Source organism: Balaenoptera borealis (assembly GCF_965194805.1).
Source record: "Balaenoptera borealis genome assembly, chromosome: 3".
Classification (NCBI taxonomy): domain Eukaryota; kingdom Metazoa; phylum Chordata; class Mammalia; order Artiodactyla; family Balaenopteridae; genus Balaenoptera; species Balaenoptera borealis.
In genome coordinates this window covers 103,233,538-103,252,581 of record NC_138866.1, presented here as the reverse complement: position 1 = coordinate 103,252,581, position 19,044 = coordinate 103,233,538, and the positions used below count along the sequence as shown (strand labels likewise).

Below are 19,044 nucleotides of genomic sequence, written 5' to 3'. Positions count from 1 at the left end.
GCGGAATGGATACAAAAACAAGACCTGTGGGGGCTTCCCTGGTGGCGCAGTGGTTGAGAATCTGCCTGCTGATGCAGGGGACACGGGTTCGAGCCCTGGTCTGGGAAGATCCCACATGCTGCGGAGCAACTAGGCCCGTGAGCCACAATTACTGAGCCTGCACGTCTGGAGCCTGTGCTCCGCAACAAGAGAGGCCACAATAATGAGAGGCCCGTGCACCGCGATGAAGAGTGGCCCCCACTTGCCGCAACTAGAGAAAGCCCTCGCACAGAAATGAAGACTCAGCACAGCCATAAATAAATAAATAAATAAACCCAAAGTTTAAAAAAAAAACAAGACCCGTATATATGCTGTCTACAAGAGACCCACTTCAGACCCAGGGACACATACAGACTGAAAGTGAGGGGATGGAAAAAGATATTCCATGCAAATGGAGATCAAAAGAAAGCTGGAGTAGCAATTCTCATATCAGACAAAATAGACTTTAAAATAAAGACTATTACAAGAGACAAAGAAGTATACTACATAATGATCAAGGGATCAATCCAAGAAGAAGATATAATAATTGTAAATATTTATGCACTCAAGATAGGAGCACCTCACTACATAAGGCAAATGCTAACAGCCATAAAAGGGGAAATCAACAGTAACACAATCATAGTAGGAGACTTTAACACCCCACTTTCACCAATGGACAGATCATGCAAAAGGAAAATAAATAAGGAAACACAAGCTTTAAATGATACATAAAACAAGATGGACTTAACTGATATTTATAGGACATTCCATCCAAAAACAACAGAATACACTTTCTCCTCAAGTGCTCATGGAACATTCTCCAGGATAGATCATATCCTGGGTGACAAATGAAGCCTTGGTAAATTTAAGAAAATTGAAATGGTATCAAGTATCTTTTCCAACCACAATGTTATGAGACTAGATATCAATTACAGGAAAAAATCTGTAAAAAATACAAACACATGAGGCTAAATATTACACTACTTAATAACCAAGAGATCACTGAAGAAATCAAAGAGGAAATCAAAAAATACCAAGAAACAAATGACAATGAAAACATGATGACCCAAAACCTATGGGATGCAGCAAAAGCATTTCTAAGATGGAAGGTTATAGTAATACAATCCTACCTCAAGAAACAAGAAACATCTCAAAGAAACAACCTAACCTCACACCTAAAGCAATTAGAGAAAGAAGAACAACAACAACAACAAAAAAAACCCGAAGTTAGCAGAAGGAAAGAAATCATAAAGATCAGATCAGAAATAATTGAAAAAGAAATGAAGGAGACAATAGCAAAGATCAATAAAACTGAAAGCTGGTTCTTTGAGAAGATAAACAAAATTGATAAACCATTAGCCAGACTCATCAGGAAAAAAAGGGAGAAGACTCAAATCAATAGAATTAGAAATAAAAAAGGAGAAGTAACAACTGACACTTCAGAAATACAAAGGATCATGAGAGATTACTACAAACAACTCTATGCCAATAAAATGGACAACCTGGAAGAAATGGACAAATTCTTAGAAATGCACAACCTTCTGAACCTGAACCAGGAAGAAACAGAAGATATAAAAGACCAATCACAAGCACTGAAATTGGGACTGTGATTAAAAATCTTCCAACAGACAAAAGCCCAGGAACAGATTGCTTCACAGGCGAATTCTATCAAACATTTAGAGAAGAGCTAACACCTATCCTTCTCAAACTCTTCCAAAGTACAGCAGAGGGAGGAACACTCCGAAACTCATTCTACGAGGCCACCGTCACCCTGATATCAAAATCAAAGATATCACAAAGAAAGAAAACAAAAGGCCAATATCCCTGATGAACATAGATGCAATAATCGTCAACAAAATACTAGCAAACAAAATCGAACAGCACATTAAAAGGATCATACACCATGATCAAGTGGGGTTTATCCCAGGATTGTGAGGATTCTTCAATATACGCAAATCAATCAATGTGATACACCATATTAACAAATTAAAGGAGAAAACCCAAATGAGCATCTCAATAGATGCAGAAAAAGCTTTTGACAAAATTCAACACCTTTTTTATGATACAAACCCTGCAGAAAGTAGGCATAGATGGAACTTACCTCAAAATAATAAAGGCCATATATGACAAACCCACAGCCAACATCGTTCTCAATGGTGAAAAACTGAAAACATTTTCTCTGAGATCAGCAATAAGACAAGGTTGTCCACTCTCCCCACTATTATTCAACATAGTTTTGGAAGTTTTAGCCACAGCAATCAGAGAAGAAAAAGAAATAAAAGGAATCCAAGTTGGCAAAGAAGAAGTATCAGGATAGAAAATTAATGCACAGAAATCTATATTCCTATACACTAATGATGAAAAATCTGAAAGAGAAATTAAGGAAACACTTCCATTTACCACTGCAACAAAAAGATTAAATATCTAGGAATAAACCTACCTAAGGAGACAAAAGAACTGTGTGCAGGAAATTATAAGACACTGATGAAAGAAATTAAAGATGATAGAAACAGATGGAGAGATATACCATGTTCTTGGATTGGAAGAATCAACATTGTGAAAATGACTATACTACCCAAAGCAATCTACAGATTCAATGCAATCCCTATCAAATGACCAATGACATTTTTCACAGAACTAGAACCAAAAATTTCACAATTTGTATGGAAACACAGAAGAGCCCGAATAGCAAAGCAATCTTGAGAAAGAAAAACGGAGCTGGAAGAATCAGGCTCCTGGACTTCAGACTATACTCCAAAGCTACAGTAATCAAAACAGTATAGTACTGGCAAAAAACCAGAAACATAGATCATTGGAACAGGATAGAAAGCCCAGAGATAAACCCACGCACATATGGTCACCTTATATTTGATACAGGAAGCAAGAATATACAGTGGAGAAAAGACAGCCTCTTCAATAAGTGGTGCTGGGAAAACTGGACAGCTGTATGTAAAAGAATGAAATTAGAACATTCTCTAACATCATACACAAAAATAAACTCAAAACGGATTAAAGACCTAAATGTAAGGACAGACAGTATTAAACTCTTACAGGAAAACATAGGCAGAACACTCTATGAGAAAAATCACAGCAAGATCCTTTTTGACTCACCTCCTAGAGAAATGGAAATAAAAACAAAAATAAACAAATGAGACCTAATGAAACTTAAAAACTTTTGCACAGCAAAGGAAACCATAAACAAGATGAAAAGACAACCCTCAGAATGGGAGATAATATTTGCAAATGAAGCAACTGACAAAGGATTGATCTCCAAAATTTATAAGCAGGTCATGCAGCTCAATATCAAAAAAAAACAAACAACCCAAGCAAAAAAAGGGCAGAAGCCTTAAACAGACATTTCTCCAAAGAAGACATACAGATTGCCAACAAACACATGAAAGGATGCTCGACATCCCTAATCTTTAGAGTAATGCAAATCAAAACTTAAATGAGGTATCACCTTACACCAGTCAGAATGGCCATCATCAAAAAATCTACAAATAATAAATGCTGGAGAGGGTGTGGAGAAAAGGGAACACTCTTGCACTGTTGGTGGGAATGTAAATTGATACAGCCACTATTGAGAACAGTATGGAGGTTTCTTAAAAAACTAAAAATAGAACTACCATACGACCCAGCAATCCCACTACTGGGCATATACCCTGAGAAAACTATAATTCAAAAAGAGTCAGGTACTACAGTGTTCATTGCAGCACTATTTACAATAGCCAGGACATGGAAGCAACCTAAGTGTCCAGTGACAGATGAATGGATAAAGAAGATGTGGCATATATATACAATGGAATATTACTCAGCCATAAAAAAAATGAAATTGAGTTATCTGTAGTGAGGTGGATGGACCTAGAGTCTGTCATACAGAGTGAAGTAAGTCAGAAAGAGAAAAACAAATACCATATGCTAACACATATATATGGAATCTAAAAAAAATGGTTCTGAAGAACCTAGGGGCAGGACAGGAATAAACACGCAGATGTAGAGAATGGACTTGAGGACATGGGGAGGGGGAAGGGTAAGCTAGGACGAAGTGAGAGAGTGGCATGGACTTATATATACTACCAAATATAAAACAGCTAGTGTGAAGCAGCCGCATAGCACAGGGAGATCAGCTCGGTGTTTTGTGACCACCTAGCTGGGTGGGATAGGGAGGGTGGGAGGGAGACACAAGAAAAAGGAGATATGGGGATATATGTATATGTATAGCTGATTCACTTTGTTATAAACAGAGACTAGCACACCATTGTAAAGCAATTATACTCCAATAAAGATGTTAAAAAATAAATTAATTAATTAATTTTAAAAAAAGATGCTTGGTAGTACGGGAGTGACCCTATGATCTCTGGGGAATGCTCTGGGGAATGACGTTAACAAGCAGCACCTCCCTGGGTTTGAATTTCATTTTGACATGCATCAGCCGCCCAGAAACCTCTCAGCCTCCAAGGGAGCACCTTTTCTTAATATCACCATCTTAGCAGTTAGCTGAACTTTATGTGGTAGTAGTGCTAGATCCTTAATCATATTTATTAAATCGCCTCAATGCGATTTGCCCTTTTGGTCCTCATTATTCCCTTAATTTTTGATTAAGTCCAACTTATTAACTCTAGTTGCAGAGATGGTTAGGAGGAAAAAGAAATCAGGCAGTATCTTCATGCTGCCAAAATAGAGGGCCAGCACTTAAAATTTCAAGCATTCAGTCCTCTTTGTTATGTGCTGCCATGAAACTAGAAATAACTGCTTACTTTTACTGAGTTCAGCCAAATACATCTCACCTTTGGGCTTTATTTACACAATAAGAGGCTAGAGGTTTGAGCTGATTCTTTGAATTATTGCGGGATAAGATATAACAATTACAACTCTCATTTGAAAGGTATTGTGAAGTTTAGAAATTGTCATGGGGGGGATTGTCACAACAAACCTTACCTCTTTAATTGTTCTGACTTCCCTCATACATTCAAAGTTCTTTGAGGATGGGGTCTGCATGCTAGTAATCATTGTAACTCTGGTGTCTAGTAAAATTTACAGCTCATCATAGGTGCTCAGCAAATCAATAATTTGTTGAATGAATGAAGGAAGGAGTAAATTCTGTCTTCATGCGCAGCAAGCTCTAGTCTCTGTTTTTCTTGGGGTAGTCAGCACCGAGGGCAAGAGGTGTGTAAAGTTGTCCAGGCAGGACAGGGAGCATTTGGCTTCTAAATATCTCTTTCACAGGGCCCAAAAGGGAACTCTGCTCTAACTGTTATTTTATAAGGCCTCCTTACTCCTTCTTATTAGCTCCCTGAGGACTAGAGCATTCATTAAAATTTTTTTCTATTCCCTGTATCAACACCTGCCCCCCAATAGAAAATATAAGTAGGCACCAGTAGACACTTCAATTAAATGGGAAGAATTTTGCAAATTGCTTTAGGAAATATTTTATAACTAAAAGGAAGACATACTATGACTAGTTAAAAGTCTACTATCTAATGACATCTAATACCTACTTTAATTATTTTATTTTGTAATTCATTTTGTATTTCTGAAAAAGAGATAGAAATCACAGATGGCTTCTCATTAATGTATTAACTAGTGAGTTATATCTCTATTTACATTGAGAAAAGTTGAGACAGATCAGAAACCTGAACATAAAGCTTTTAGCTTCTTTACAACTATTACACCTCTTTTAATAAGATTATAGATAAAAATGCAAGTATAAAATTCCAGAGTTTTAAAAATGCTGGATATTTGTATAAGACTGCAAATTAGCCACCTATATTTTGGGATTATTATATTCTTTAATCCAAATGCTTCCCTGTCTATTGCATGCTGTCTCAAGGTCCATTCAAACACATTAAATCCGATGTGCTCTCAAGATTCAAAACACATTAAGTAGGTGGATTAGGAGTCAAGCACAGGTAAGGCAAAGGGGTATTCTGGGCCATTTCCCAATTACCTGGTTGCTATCCTAAAAGCAAAGAACAATAATTCTCACAACATCATCTCCTGACCAGTAGCATCAGTACCACATGGGAATTTGTTAGAAACGCAACTCATGCGGCCCAACCTCAGACCTACTGAGCTGAATAGTCCAGGATGGAGTTCAGCAATGTGTGTCGTAATCAGCTCTCCAGGTGGTTCTCATACCTGCTAAAGTTCAGAAACTACCGGCATGAAGTATTAATACCCTTAAAGCAGGGATCTTCAACCCCTGTAGCCCAGAAATTATAATGTTGAAAGCGTATTGCTAAGTAAAATATGACAGAAGTTAATTTCTGTCCTCTCTGGTCAGAGGTTGCTTAGCTGAAGACCGAGCCTGTATGGCTAGTAAGTTTTACAGTGAATTTCAATCAGCTACATGCATGCATTTTTGGGCAGTCAGATTCAGTTTCTAATTGACACATCAAATTCATCATTAAAAAATAAAAAGCAATATACTATGCATCTCTGAAACAAAAGATAATTAAGTTGCTCATTAAAATATGTACATTTTTAGGATAGGTAGGGTTATGTTCCTGATTCCCGATCCTGTTCAGGAAAGTTTACAAGGTGCAATGAGTCAAGAGATTCAATCCTTCTGGGACATATCAATAAAAATAACGTTACTATTATATCTGCTTCGTCTGTTTTGTGGTCAGCAGAATGAGAAATTTTAGCTAAGAAAATATCCCCCCTTCCCATTTCCCCCAAATGTCTTAATAATGGCTAACCTCTAGAATTTGAAGCACAGTCAGTAGAATAGCGGGCCTATGGATAACTATAGATTCTACCATTCAAGATGATTTTACCATCCCAATATTGTGAAGGAGCAGTGCATGCTCTGCTTACACAGCACAGTCATAAGTCTTCTAAGTCAATCACTACAACGCAAGTTCATAACCAATATCTTATGACTTTCTGAAAAGAAAGTAAATTTTCGATTATCTGATTTTCTTTTTCATGTACTTGTAAAAATTAGATTGCAGATCAAGCAACTACAACAAAGTCCCTTCTGTAGACTGTAGCAATGTTTTTATGAAAAAATGAATATAGACTAAGTATTTATTTACAGTTGATATGTGCGAGTTATACTCATGAAATAATCAAGCTATTAAAATGATATAAACCAAAATATATCTGTTTTACTTTTGAGCTATTATAGGATGATAAAACAATCATTAACCAATACATGAAAATTATTACCTAGCATTCTGATGATTGTTTTGCTGTTACTATGTTACAGAGTGACAAGTAATACCATCTGGGAACTGTGCTATAAATAATTTAACTTCTAGCTCAAGTCAGTCCATAGCACAGTTTGGTTATTTTTTCTGTTTTACTATAGTGATTCCTAAAACTGTATGAACATAAAAAATCACCAGGATGCTCTTTAAAAAACAGACCCTGGACCTCATTCCTAAAGGCTACTTTTGCTTCATAGTTTGTGACTTTTTTTTATTCTTATTTTCTAGAATAATCAGAGAGTTGTTAAGCTAAAACATGCTCTTAATTTGTACGCAGGGAAATGTGTTGGAAAGAGACTATAGGAGAAGAAATATAGTGGTTTGCTTTTCTCTTTTGATTCTTTTTTCTAAATAGGGCATTGGTAAAGAATGTGCCTACAGGGCCCACAGGCTACCGTGTGTGCATTTGACAGGGACTACTCAAGTAAGTGGCTGTTTTTGGAGCTACTGTCAACGGCATCACCCCCAAGACTGTCACAGCGTTAGGCAATGTTTCCATCTTGGACTCCACACAGAGAGAGAATAAAAAAAGGTTTTAAACACTCTTTCTGTTTCCAGAGGGAAAAGAGATTGATCCTGCAAAGAAACAGCAGTTGCCCCAACAGTGGTTGGGTCAAAGCAGCAGAGAGCTGCAGCATCATGCAACCAGGCCTGCAAGCGGCCAGCACTTTGCAGATGGTCTGAAAGGCCAGCCACGTTATTGTAAGAAGCCATCTAATGGACGCATGGCATCAAAAACTATTTTGAGCATATGCACAAGCTATCATTTGCTAATTAGGTTTCTGTAGCAAGAAGTGCACATCCTAGCACTGATGGCGGGGCACAAAATAATAAGAAACTACTAAAAGAAGGATAAAATCTAGTTTAGAAAATTTTCCTTAGCAATAGCAGTCAAGGTTTTATAACTAGTTCCACTGTGAGGAAACAACTGGGAATTGGTAATAGTACAAACACATTGTATTACCATTAAAGACCACTGAACATGTTCATATTAAGTTCTGTATATACTTTTCCTATCAAAGAGTGAATTTGTCTTTCTCAGTAAAATCCTTTTTCATCTTTATGAAAGGCCCAAGTTAAGGAACCTATTTAAATACTGCCATATAGATAACTACAATGGATGGGCTCTGCCTATTATATTGAGATTCTGGAGGCTGAGTGTAGCAATCAGCAGCTCTAACATCATTCTGTATTAATAAAGATTATTTCCGTTTGGGAGGCGGCCTGTTACACTCAGACTTGGGTTTAAGTCAAGCTCCTTCCTGACATTTCTTCAATCCCTATGTAGTACTGACAGGGCCTGCCTAAAGCTTTTTCTTAGCTACAAAAGACAAGATGAAAATGGAAAAGAATAAGAGAAAAGAAACAGCATAGAAAGGGAGACAGGAGAACATAAAAAGAGGGTAAAGAGAGGGAGGGGAGGAAAAAAAATATTTAAATGTAGGAAAAGAAAGGAGCTAGGGTCAATGCTGTCCCTCTAACAAATTCCATCTTGAGAAGCTAGACATTCGTTTCATTTGTTTAATTGATTTTCCCTTGAAATTATGTATGAGGAGTTTAAATTAGCAATTGGCATGGAAAGAGTTATAAAGGGAGAAGGCATCCAGCTCAGCACATCTTCCATCATTTTCTCCAGTAAAGAAGAGTTCTGTGATGTAGCCATAGGTTTGCAGCTCAATTTATCATGAGAAAACCTGTACATTTCAAACTGGCAATTTTATCTGAAACAAGCAGTCAATTTTGGTTGGTGAACAAACCACCCCATAGCTTTTTTGGTTAGCAGGTGGCTTGGCCCACACAGTTTCCTTTAAATACAGGCATAATTTGGTTAACACTCAACTCAGCAATATATCACTCACATTAGAGTTCAACCACAAAATCGTAATGACATAGTAGTAGCATTAGGAGACATTTCTGGAAATGTGGCATTTCAAATACAACTCTATCTTCAAATGGTTTGTGGTCTTTAAAGTTCACTAAAAGGAGATAGAATTTCCCACAAGAAATCAGTAATTTCTTCACTACTTTTCAAGACAGTAAGTGGCCTTAAAGTCTGAATATAAAACATCACTAAAATTAAAAAGGGAATCTCCAGTTATGATCTCCAATTGCTTGTGCTTACCTAATTCAGCAAAAGAATTCTAAAAATGAGATGGACGCCCTCAAACTGTGCAAAACCCATTAATGCAGTTTGGGGAATGAAGCCTTATTTCATACAAACTAGACGGAGACAGCAACAGCAGCACAGTTCAGAAAAGTTCATTTTTGAAATTTTGCACCTTCACCCATGTATCCTGGTGCTTCTCATTTGTAGGATGCTAAATAGCAAGTTCATTTTTCAAAAGACTGAGACTTGAGAATAATAAAAAAGACATCGGGGGGAAAATGTATAAATGTCTCTTGGGTTAAAAGAACCATCATGTGTGAAGAGGTCCCATCTTAAAAGAAGCGTTTTCAGCCTTCTCAGTTTAGAAATGAATGGGATCTTGGCTTTGAAATCGAACCTAGCTTTACATACGTCTTGCGTACTTACCACAATAATTAGGAACAGTGTAAATAAAACCTTAAACAGAAATATCCCTTCAGCCTAGCCACCCTTGGGATTGTTTTACGGAGGGGGTGGCGGTGGGAGAATGACAGCTGCATGACCTTCCCTTGCAGCACTGTCTCCAGTCCTCAATTCCCCAGATGCGCATGTCAGTTTGTGAAATACTGCGGCAGCTCAAGGCAGGTGCCCAGTTAGTATTTCACAGTCTTCCTGATCCAAACAAGCAAATGAGAACAAGTAGGAAGTGCAATCGTCTTTGAGTTTGGAGGGGAAACAGTCATAAGACGCTTACTATCACAAACCTCATAAAAGAATCTTTCTCTTTCCTTTTTCTGCTCATGAATTGCAGGTCAGAGATGTTAGACAAGGACACAACACATTACAGACACTACACAACACAGTTTTGACAGATTTTTGAGATGTGAAAAATAAACCAGCGATACATCAAGAACCAGTAGTGCCACAAAGCACACTGCAGAAGAAAATTGATATCAAGTCGACATTGTGCAGTATGGTAAAAGACATCTGCAACTGTGAAACTTTACATATCATTAGCATATACAAAAATATATTTAATAGTGTATATATGACTATATATACACATTACAAAAGGCTATTGACCATCTCCCTCCTCCTATTCACACTTCTGATGTATTTACTGAAGTATTCTGTTGCGGAGTAATGATCACCTTAGCTGTTAATGGTATTTTAGATTGTTAGCATTTCCTGTTCTTTAGCTAAGCCATGTAAAAACTTGATTATGTCACTCTCCATAGCAAAGAGATACGCTGCTAATGATCTCTGAGATATTTGGCAAATGCAGGCATAAAAACATACCCACCTCTTTTCCTCCCATGGACTCAAACATTTTTTCCAGCTGAACCCGCAATTGTTGAATATTGTTCATCAATATACAGGGCTTTAAATAAAGCAAACAAAACAAAAAATACATTAAATTATTGAGTGAGTTTACCTTCAGTGTGATAGTATACAACTATCACTTAAGTTCAATTCTATTTGGCAAATAGAATAATTATGCTATTTTAAGATTATACTTTTTAACAGTTAACAATAGAAGAGAGAAAATATGACCACTTTGGGGAATGAAATTTAATAATATACTTAGACAATAAACCGTTGGAGACCTATTACTAGAGTTTATTTTATTCTTAGCATTGTGGCATTTTGTACTTCAAAAATAACCAAATTCAGTTTAGTGTTTTAAAGATTTACTTTAAGAAAAACAAACTAGTTTAAACTATTCTATTATTTCACTGTTTCAAAAGCTAAAACACGATCTGAATTTCAGAAATGCAAAAAAAAAAAAAAAAAAATACCCCAAAAAAATGTTAATAAATTCTGGCTATCGATAAAGGCCACCCCTTGGTATTCAAGGCCCTTAGTTATACAGCTCCAAACCATGCTTTTCTTCTCCTCTCCCTCTGCTGTATTATGATGAACTCTCAACTCCAAGAGGCTTGCTTCCCACCTCCCCAACACCTGTGCTTTCCAGACTCTGTGGCTCGGCTGAGCATGTAGGCCCTTCACTTGAACTTCTTCACCTATTTCAGTCATATCCATCATTCAGGTTAGGGCCTTTGTTTTCCCAGATTGTATCTTTTTTGTCACTCACTTGACATTTGTTTTATTTAACTTCACGTTTGAGTTGCTTTTGACTGTCTTGCCAGCTGACCTTAAATGCACTGTATGTGCCTCTGTGTCTTTTTCTGCTTTTTCTTACAGAGTACTGCACAGAGCCTTACACATAATACATGCTTTAAAAATGTTCCTTGAGTTGTTTCCAAGGAGGCAGAAATATAACAATCACATAAAGATGTAAAGCTTTCTGACAGGACTAGATGTGTCCTCAGCATAGTAGAAATTAATTTATAATGGAATTGAGAATAGTTATGGAATAATTTAATATTTGCTACATACTGATTCTGAAAAGCCAGCATATCAAGGGAAGAAAAGAGTGAAAGAAAGGAAAATGGATATGCCTTCCAAGGTGCTGGGAAATGAGCCAATAATGAATCAGAGAGAGAGGCCTGCAAAGGACTTCCAGGACATCAGAGAGGTGTGAGTGCCCATCAGTGGAAAGATTTTATTATTATTTTAACCACATTACTGACCTTTGAAAAACTTTCTATTTGACTCTTAAAGTGACCACATCCTAACTTCAATTTACAAAAACAATTTAGAACTTCTACTCTCTTAATTCCAGGCACTTAAATATTTTCTTTTTTTTAAACACAGAGATTTATCTCCTATAGATTCTGTTCAGTAAGCTGAACCACAATGTTCTACAAATGATTCAGATTGCCAGCTGTGATGGAGAACCACTGGATCCAGGCCCAATCCTTTCCGTGGCATGTATGACCAGATTTTCAGGGTTTCCGCATCTTGACCCAATGTCAACAAACTGAACCAACAGAGCTTTTTCCATGAGGGTATAGGGCCATTGGGGTTTTTTCTTTTTCATTGCAGAGGGAAAAGAACTAAGGAAGAGCATGACTCAATGAGAAGCAGGAAGACTACATGGGTAAAGGTGTTATCACCCTGCTTTTCATGGGTCTAAGTTAGCTGGGTAGTCTCTTTTATTTACGATTATTTGATATTAGCATTCAAGCTTATCTCTTTTGACACATGTAATAGTACTTTAGTTCCAGCTTTACAAATTAAACCAACCTCCAAGCCTTCTTAATATAATAATTTCCGATGGAAAAGAGCTACTAAGAAGCCAAAGGAACAAAGACACTTGGGCTCACTTGGCATGGATTGCCACTGACCTAGGTAAGGCTACATATAAAAAAAGAGATGCAGTTATCCAGAGGGAGATAAAAATAAATATGAGACTTTCCTCTTTGATTAAGCTTCCCCTGACCTTGACATGTTCAAATTTCAATTTTATTGAATCAATTTATCAAATCAGTACTGAGAATTGAATTACACAACTCTACCTTAAACCTAATCGGGGAACAGCTTTTACTTTAAAGACTTCAGTAGTAAATGAAAAACAAACAAGCAGAGACAACTAAAAATACCCACAGTAAAGGGAACATTAATCTAATTTAGAAGCATCATTTGTTGATGAGTTTAGTTAGATAAAAATAACCTATGTTTGAAGTTAATTTTTAATCTTTGTATATTTTGGCTTTTCCCCTAAATATGTCATAATGCATTGCATTTGCTCTAAACCTGGAACAAAGTTAGGAACCTAAAGTATAATGAATATAAAAGTTAGATTTGTTCAGACTATGGCCATTTCTACATGACCCAAATATATTTTTTTTACCAAAGTATAGTTGATGGACAATATAAGTTACAGATGTACAGTATAGTGATTCCCAATTTTAAAAGGTTATTCTCTATTATAGTTATTATAAAATATTGGCTACATTCCCCATGTTGTACAATATATCCTGTAGCTTATTTTATACATAATAGTTTGTAACTCTTAATTCCCTACCCCTATATTGCCCCTTCTCCCTTCCCTCTCCCCACTCATAACCACTAGTTTGTTTTCTATATCTGTGAGTTGGCTTCGTTTTGGTTATATTCACTAGTTTGTTGTATTTTTTTAGATTCCACCAAATTATGTTTTTGAGTTGAAAAAGATTTAAAAAATAAATCAAGCATTTCTGATTTAGATAATGTTGCTTTGCTATAATGTGGAGTGTGGAAGAATGGATTGAAAACTTGTGACCTGGCTTCCCTGGTGGCGCAGTGGTTGAGAATCTGCCTGCCAACGCAGGGGACACGGGTTCGAGCCCTGGTCTGGGAAGATCCCACATGCCGCGGAGCAACTAGGCCTGTGAGCCACAACTACTGAGCCTGTGCATCTGGAGCCTGTGCTCTGCAGCAAGAGAGGCCGCGATAGTGAGAGGCCTGCACATCGCGATGAAGAGTGGCTCCCGCTTGCTGCAACTAGAGAAAGCCCTTGCACAGAAACGAAGACCCAACACAGCCAAAAAAAAAAAAAAAAAATTGTTTAAACAAAACAAAAAACAAACTTGTGACCCATTCCAAATTTAAAATGTCACAGAAGAAAAAAAAAATTCTGTCACAGATATTTTAACTGTCATCTATAATTCTGACCCTTGGGAAAGCAAGTGTTATGGTCGTCTCTTAGAAGATGTCTCTCTTTAAAAGTTTCTAGTGCAATTTGCAGATGAAATAGGAATATTGTCATATATATACAGAGAAAATAAAAAAACAATAATGTTTCAATGTTCTTGATATTTAAAGAAATCTGTAACAACAGTGATATGTACACACACAAATGTACAAAAGCACTTCTTCAATTTATCTCAGCTGAAAGCTTAAACTAGGCAGCTAACTGATATCCTTTCATGGAAAAGCTAAAATGATACTTGGCATTTGAATGAGAGTCTAAGACTGGTCAAGACATCAGTAATTAGGAAAGAAAAGCATTGAGAAAGGAAAAGTAAGTTCTTGTGCTATAATATTTCAATGACTTTTTTAAAATTTGATTTTGAAAAGTATAAAATATAAAGGAAAAATACAGAGAATAATACAATAAATGCTGATTTATAATTTTTCTCCTTTAAAAAATAAAATATACTATAAATGTTAAAACATAAAGTAGAAGTTTGCAGGGGCCTTTTAAGGCTACTTTTCCTTTCTGAATGACAGGAATTAGCCTTGATAATTCATAGCCACCTTTCAAAATCTTCAGTTTGGTTGTCCTAGTAAATCAGAATCTTTTCTGAAATTATCTGTCACTGTCTTGATTTTCAATATAATACTTTTCAAATGTATTATAAATTTAATTGTAGCTATATGCTTTCAATAAATAAATACTCTATCTTGCCTATTACAGTATTTATAATCAATGGCAATTAGAAATCACTGCTGAGATAACTGGGAGTTTCAGTAAAATTTCTGGGTAGCATTTTCCTTTAAGGAAAAGAAGCATCTTCTGGGACCCTCAAGAACCATTAGGACTGACTTATCTTAATGAGCTGTCAGCAAGAGGTCAAGGAGGTTTCAGCAAGAATTCTCTTTAAGACTTGCCTGATAGTGGGAACTGATTTTTTGAGGGAGAAAAAAACACCCTGATTTTTGTCTTGAAAAATCTAGTACTGACTTTTAAAATATTTTTTCAGTGCTTAAAAAAAAAAATCCTATAATGTTACCGACAGATTTCTCCTAAAATTATATATGGTGAATAGAGAGATTTTACCCTCTACCATAAAATAACACTGATTATATTCTAAATTAGTTTATCTTACTTCTCTTTCTTCCTTTTGTTAAGCTGCAATACTGGCTTCGATTTTATCAATGTTTTCTCAATCATCCAAAAAATAAAAGGCTAAGTTAATAATTCAGAGTATAAATTAGCATCACTCCTTACATTAACCATCCTTTTCAATTTATTTGAAAACTGAAAGGCTAAATTATACTCATTTTGGTATTGGTGCCAAAACTACACTAGTTGGTATTAACAATAAACCACTTTTTAACTCCTAGGTCCCAGCTCCAGTGTTTACAATGATGAGGGTTTTCAGCTCTTTATATGAGTCTTATTCCTTATCATCATGGAAAACCACAAGCTGGCTGGCATTGAGATGCTCTCAACCTTCCTTTGAATTCTATTTTGTACCAGTTCAGGACTACTAGGAAATTTTCGAACAATTTCTTGAGATCCCTATTTTCTATCATCCTGTATGAAAACAGAAAGAAAACAACTTCCTTTGCTTACTTATTAGTTTGAAGAAGTGGTTCTCAACTGAGGAATACTTGAAAGTAGAGACATTTTTACTTACCACATTTTCCTTATCACAGTATGAACTGAAATCACTCAATACAATTGCAGCATACTGAAGCAAAACTTTATTGATGGTCTAGGAAAAAAAATTGTGAAATGTATCCAGGTAAGTAGAGACCTATATGTATGTATATACAGATATATGTATCTATCTACACACACACACACACACACACACACAATCCAGGTTATGTTAACTGGGAAAACTTTTCAAATGTCATTTTCAGCTGAACAAAGGCCATAAGTAGTGATTAAATCTACACCCTTGCCAAAAGAAGGATCTCAATTAAACTATTATATTTAGATGACAATTTGTAATATTTCTGAGTACATTTGGAAGATATTTCACATGAATCCATTCCATTTTAATACAACCAGCTCAATCACAAAATTCTTTATTTCTAACTTATCTAAATACTCAGAAGGTATACTGTTTGGTGGTAACCTCCTCTATGCTTGGATACTTATTACCTAATGCCCCCTAATGATTTTTCTTTTCCTGAATGAATAACACTTCATGCTTTCATCATCTCTCATGGTTTCTAGTTCCCATCCTCTCCCCCTCCACCCCTAACACACACACACACACACACACACACACACACACACACACACACACACACACACACACCCCTACCATGACAAAATTCCTTGTGGTGGTTATTTTTTCAACTTTCTGCAATGTTATTAAATAACTCATTATGAGAGGGGGGTCAGAACATTCCCATATATGTCACTTAGCAATGAATATTTTCAGTAATTTTCTATGATAAGGAGCCTTACTAATAACAAAGACCACCTCTTAAGACCTAAACTTCAGCTTTTGTTGCATCACACTATCTCAATACATTTACCTTTAATTAGTAAGTTATTTATTGGTGCAATATTTGCTAAAAATATTGCCTAATCCTCCCCCTCTTTCTGTCTTTTTCATCTTAATTCCAAATTTTCCTTCTCCATCTAATAACTCTTTCTGAGCCTAAGGATGCGCTCTGCTTCCATTAACTATGCAAAATAAGGGAAAATGAACAAACTTTGTTACATTTTATTTCAACTACTTAAAGAGATATTGATGAGTTTGCACCCTACTGCTGTTACTTACAGAGCTTGAATTATCATAAGTCCAATGTGGACATGATTTTCTTAGAAGAGAGAAAGCAACAAGAGCAGTAGATACAGACCATCTCTTTCCATAGAAAAGCAAAGACAAAAAAGATTTTCTTTTTTGTGTAACTTATTTGTCTGAAGTTTCTTTGTGGCTCAAAATCAACTTGGGGAGACAGTCCAAGGACTTAAGCTAAAGGAGAGATGTTTAATTTACAAAGCTGAATTCACCAAATGTGACTATGAACTCGTTTTATAGACTTTAAAAATCACAACGAAAACCTGAAACTGGAAATTAGGGATAACAGAAAATCCATAGTTTGTGGAAGTACAAGGTAAAGTGATAATATGCATCAATTTAAATGGAAGACTGGCCTTGGAAAATATAACATCTTATCAAGCAGCAGACCAATAAATCTAGGAAAATAGGTGGTGGATCAGCCTAAAGTATCTTCCAAATGCACCTGTTCAAAACTTATTTTAGATGTAATGTTGAAAATTACTTTGGGACTTACCTAATGAGTGCTGATTTACTCATACATGTGAACACTACTCTCAATTTACAGGTTCTTATGACAGTGTAAACTGCAGGAATCATTTCACTATATTGCAAGAACAAAAACCAACAGAAGCCTGACTTTAGGAGCTTGTTGTAACTCAGACTATCACTTGTTCAAGATTTAGTTTGGGCAGGGGAATCCAGACATCCATTTCTGATTATTCTTAAGGTCTTCCCATGGTCTAATTCTTGCCTCTACTTCATAGGAAAAACCTAGTCCCTTGAATTCCTGCTGGGAGGAAACTGATCCCACGATCTCGCATCCACTAGCCTACAAATGCCAGTGGTTAGCAAGTCAGGATAGGGTGCATTGAAGGAAAAGGGCTCAGCCATGTAGGATGTAGTTTAAGGCCTTCTGCCCATAAGAGTTGTGAGTACACTGGCTATAACAACATCCATTTCTTTGTGAGTTATACAAAGTACACCTGAATGAAAGTGTTCATGTACATTTCAGGGGCAACCTTGATTTCATTCTAATTTATTCAACAAAGTAAAATCACTACTAGATATTAGTTCTTTAATTAATACTAGTGAGTACAGTTGAACCTTGAACAACCAAGGGGTTAGGGGCACTGACCTTCCGCACAGTGGAAAATCTACTTATAACTTATAGTCAGCTTTCCATATCTGTAGTTCTTTCATATCTCCGAATTCAACCAACCACAAATCATGTAGGACTGTAGTATTCACTATTTAAAAACTGTGGACCCCCATAGTTGAAACCCATGTTGTTCAAGGGTCATCTGTAGTTAGTTAAGACATGTCTACTTTAGGCATGTCTCCAACAGTATCATAACCATCACCTGGGAACTTGGCGGAAATCTAAATTCCCTGATCCAGTCCCAGATCTACTGAGGCAGCAATTCTGGGGTTGGGTCCCAGCAATTTATGTTTTAACAAGCCTCCAGGTGGTAGTGGTGCAAGCTGAAGTTTGAGAACCATTGTCCTACCTAATGTACAGCAGGGTGGAGATAACTCTTCAGAGAGAAACAGTTGATGGAAGGGGTACCTAGGAAGGCCTGGAAGGTAGGATTTCTGAGTGTGTGAACTTAGGTCATGATTTTCTTTTTGGTGGACTGTTGGGCTTCAGCAGTGGGGACAGTATAGAGAGAAAGAGAGAGGCAACAGATAGCCTAGTAGGGGAAGTTTGCATCATGTTCTATGGTAAAATACAGTTTTTATGAAGAGATAGTCATGAGATGTAGATAATACTTTTAAGAATACAGCAAAGGAACTACCATTGAAAAAGCCCCCAATTAAATAAGATGAAATTCTAATAGGATTGTGGCAGTGAAGCAAGGGATTCTGCTGTATTTAAAGAATCAGATAGGATGACTAAAGTATCTCCCAGCTTCAATCTGCTCTGATTTGACCTGCAGCTTCTGGTACTATTGAGCTGGGATGGCCATCAATTACTCAAACAAAGCCATTATGGTCTCCCTTAAGCTAATGCCACACTAGTAGAAGTAGGCTAAATATCCTGTCAGTACTACTGGTTGGTACATCTAGGGGTATTACTCTTACAATCAGGAAGACAAGAACCCTGGTCCAAATCCATCTTTGCAGTCACATTTTATGCATGGAGCTTTACAGTATTAGAGCAACACAGAGGACAAGAAGACTGCAGTATTTGTTAAGTGACATTAGTAATGTTACTTCAGTGCTTTATACGCTGTATTTTAACACATCCAACATAAGATAGAATCCCCTACAGATGCCTAGGTTTGGTCTAAAGAGTAAAAATAAATGGTGAGATTCTGCTCTCCAAGTTACTAATTGATTTCTGATGACACTGGAATGTGAAGGTAGT

The 19,044-nt window shown here is 36.5% G+C and overlaps 1 protein-coding gene and 1 long non-coding RNA gene across 3 annotated transcripts in view; one reads left to right on the top strand and one right to left on the bottom strand.

Moving 5' to 3' along the window:
* The window catches only part of UNC13C (unc-13 homolog C), a 632,162-nt gene that overhangs the window by 91,752 nt on the left and 521,366 nt on the right, over window positions 1-19,044 (bottom strand). Inside the window, exons 22-23 of the mRNA XM_082388208.1 lie at window positions 15,570-15,647; window positions 10,622-10,699 (exon numbers count right to left, since the gene is read on the bottom strand). Of these exons, the coding sequence (XP_082244334.1) occupies window positions 10,622-10,699; window positions 15,570-15,647 (156 nt within the window). The remainder of the gene's footprint in view (window positions 1-10,621; window positions 10,700-15,569; window positions 15,648-19,044) is intronic.
* Window positions 1-19,044, top strand: part of LOC309626858 — a 57,969-nt gene that overhangs the window by 32,900 nt on the left and 6,025 nt on the right. For both annotated transcript variants that reach the window (XR_014243449.1, XR_014243450.1), the window contains one exon: window positions 15,589-15,677. This is a non-coding gene — a long non-coding RNA (uncharacterized lncRNA). The remainder of the gene's footprint in view (window positions 1-15,588; window positions 15,678-19,044) is intronic.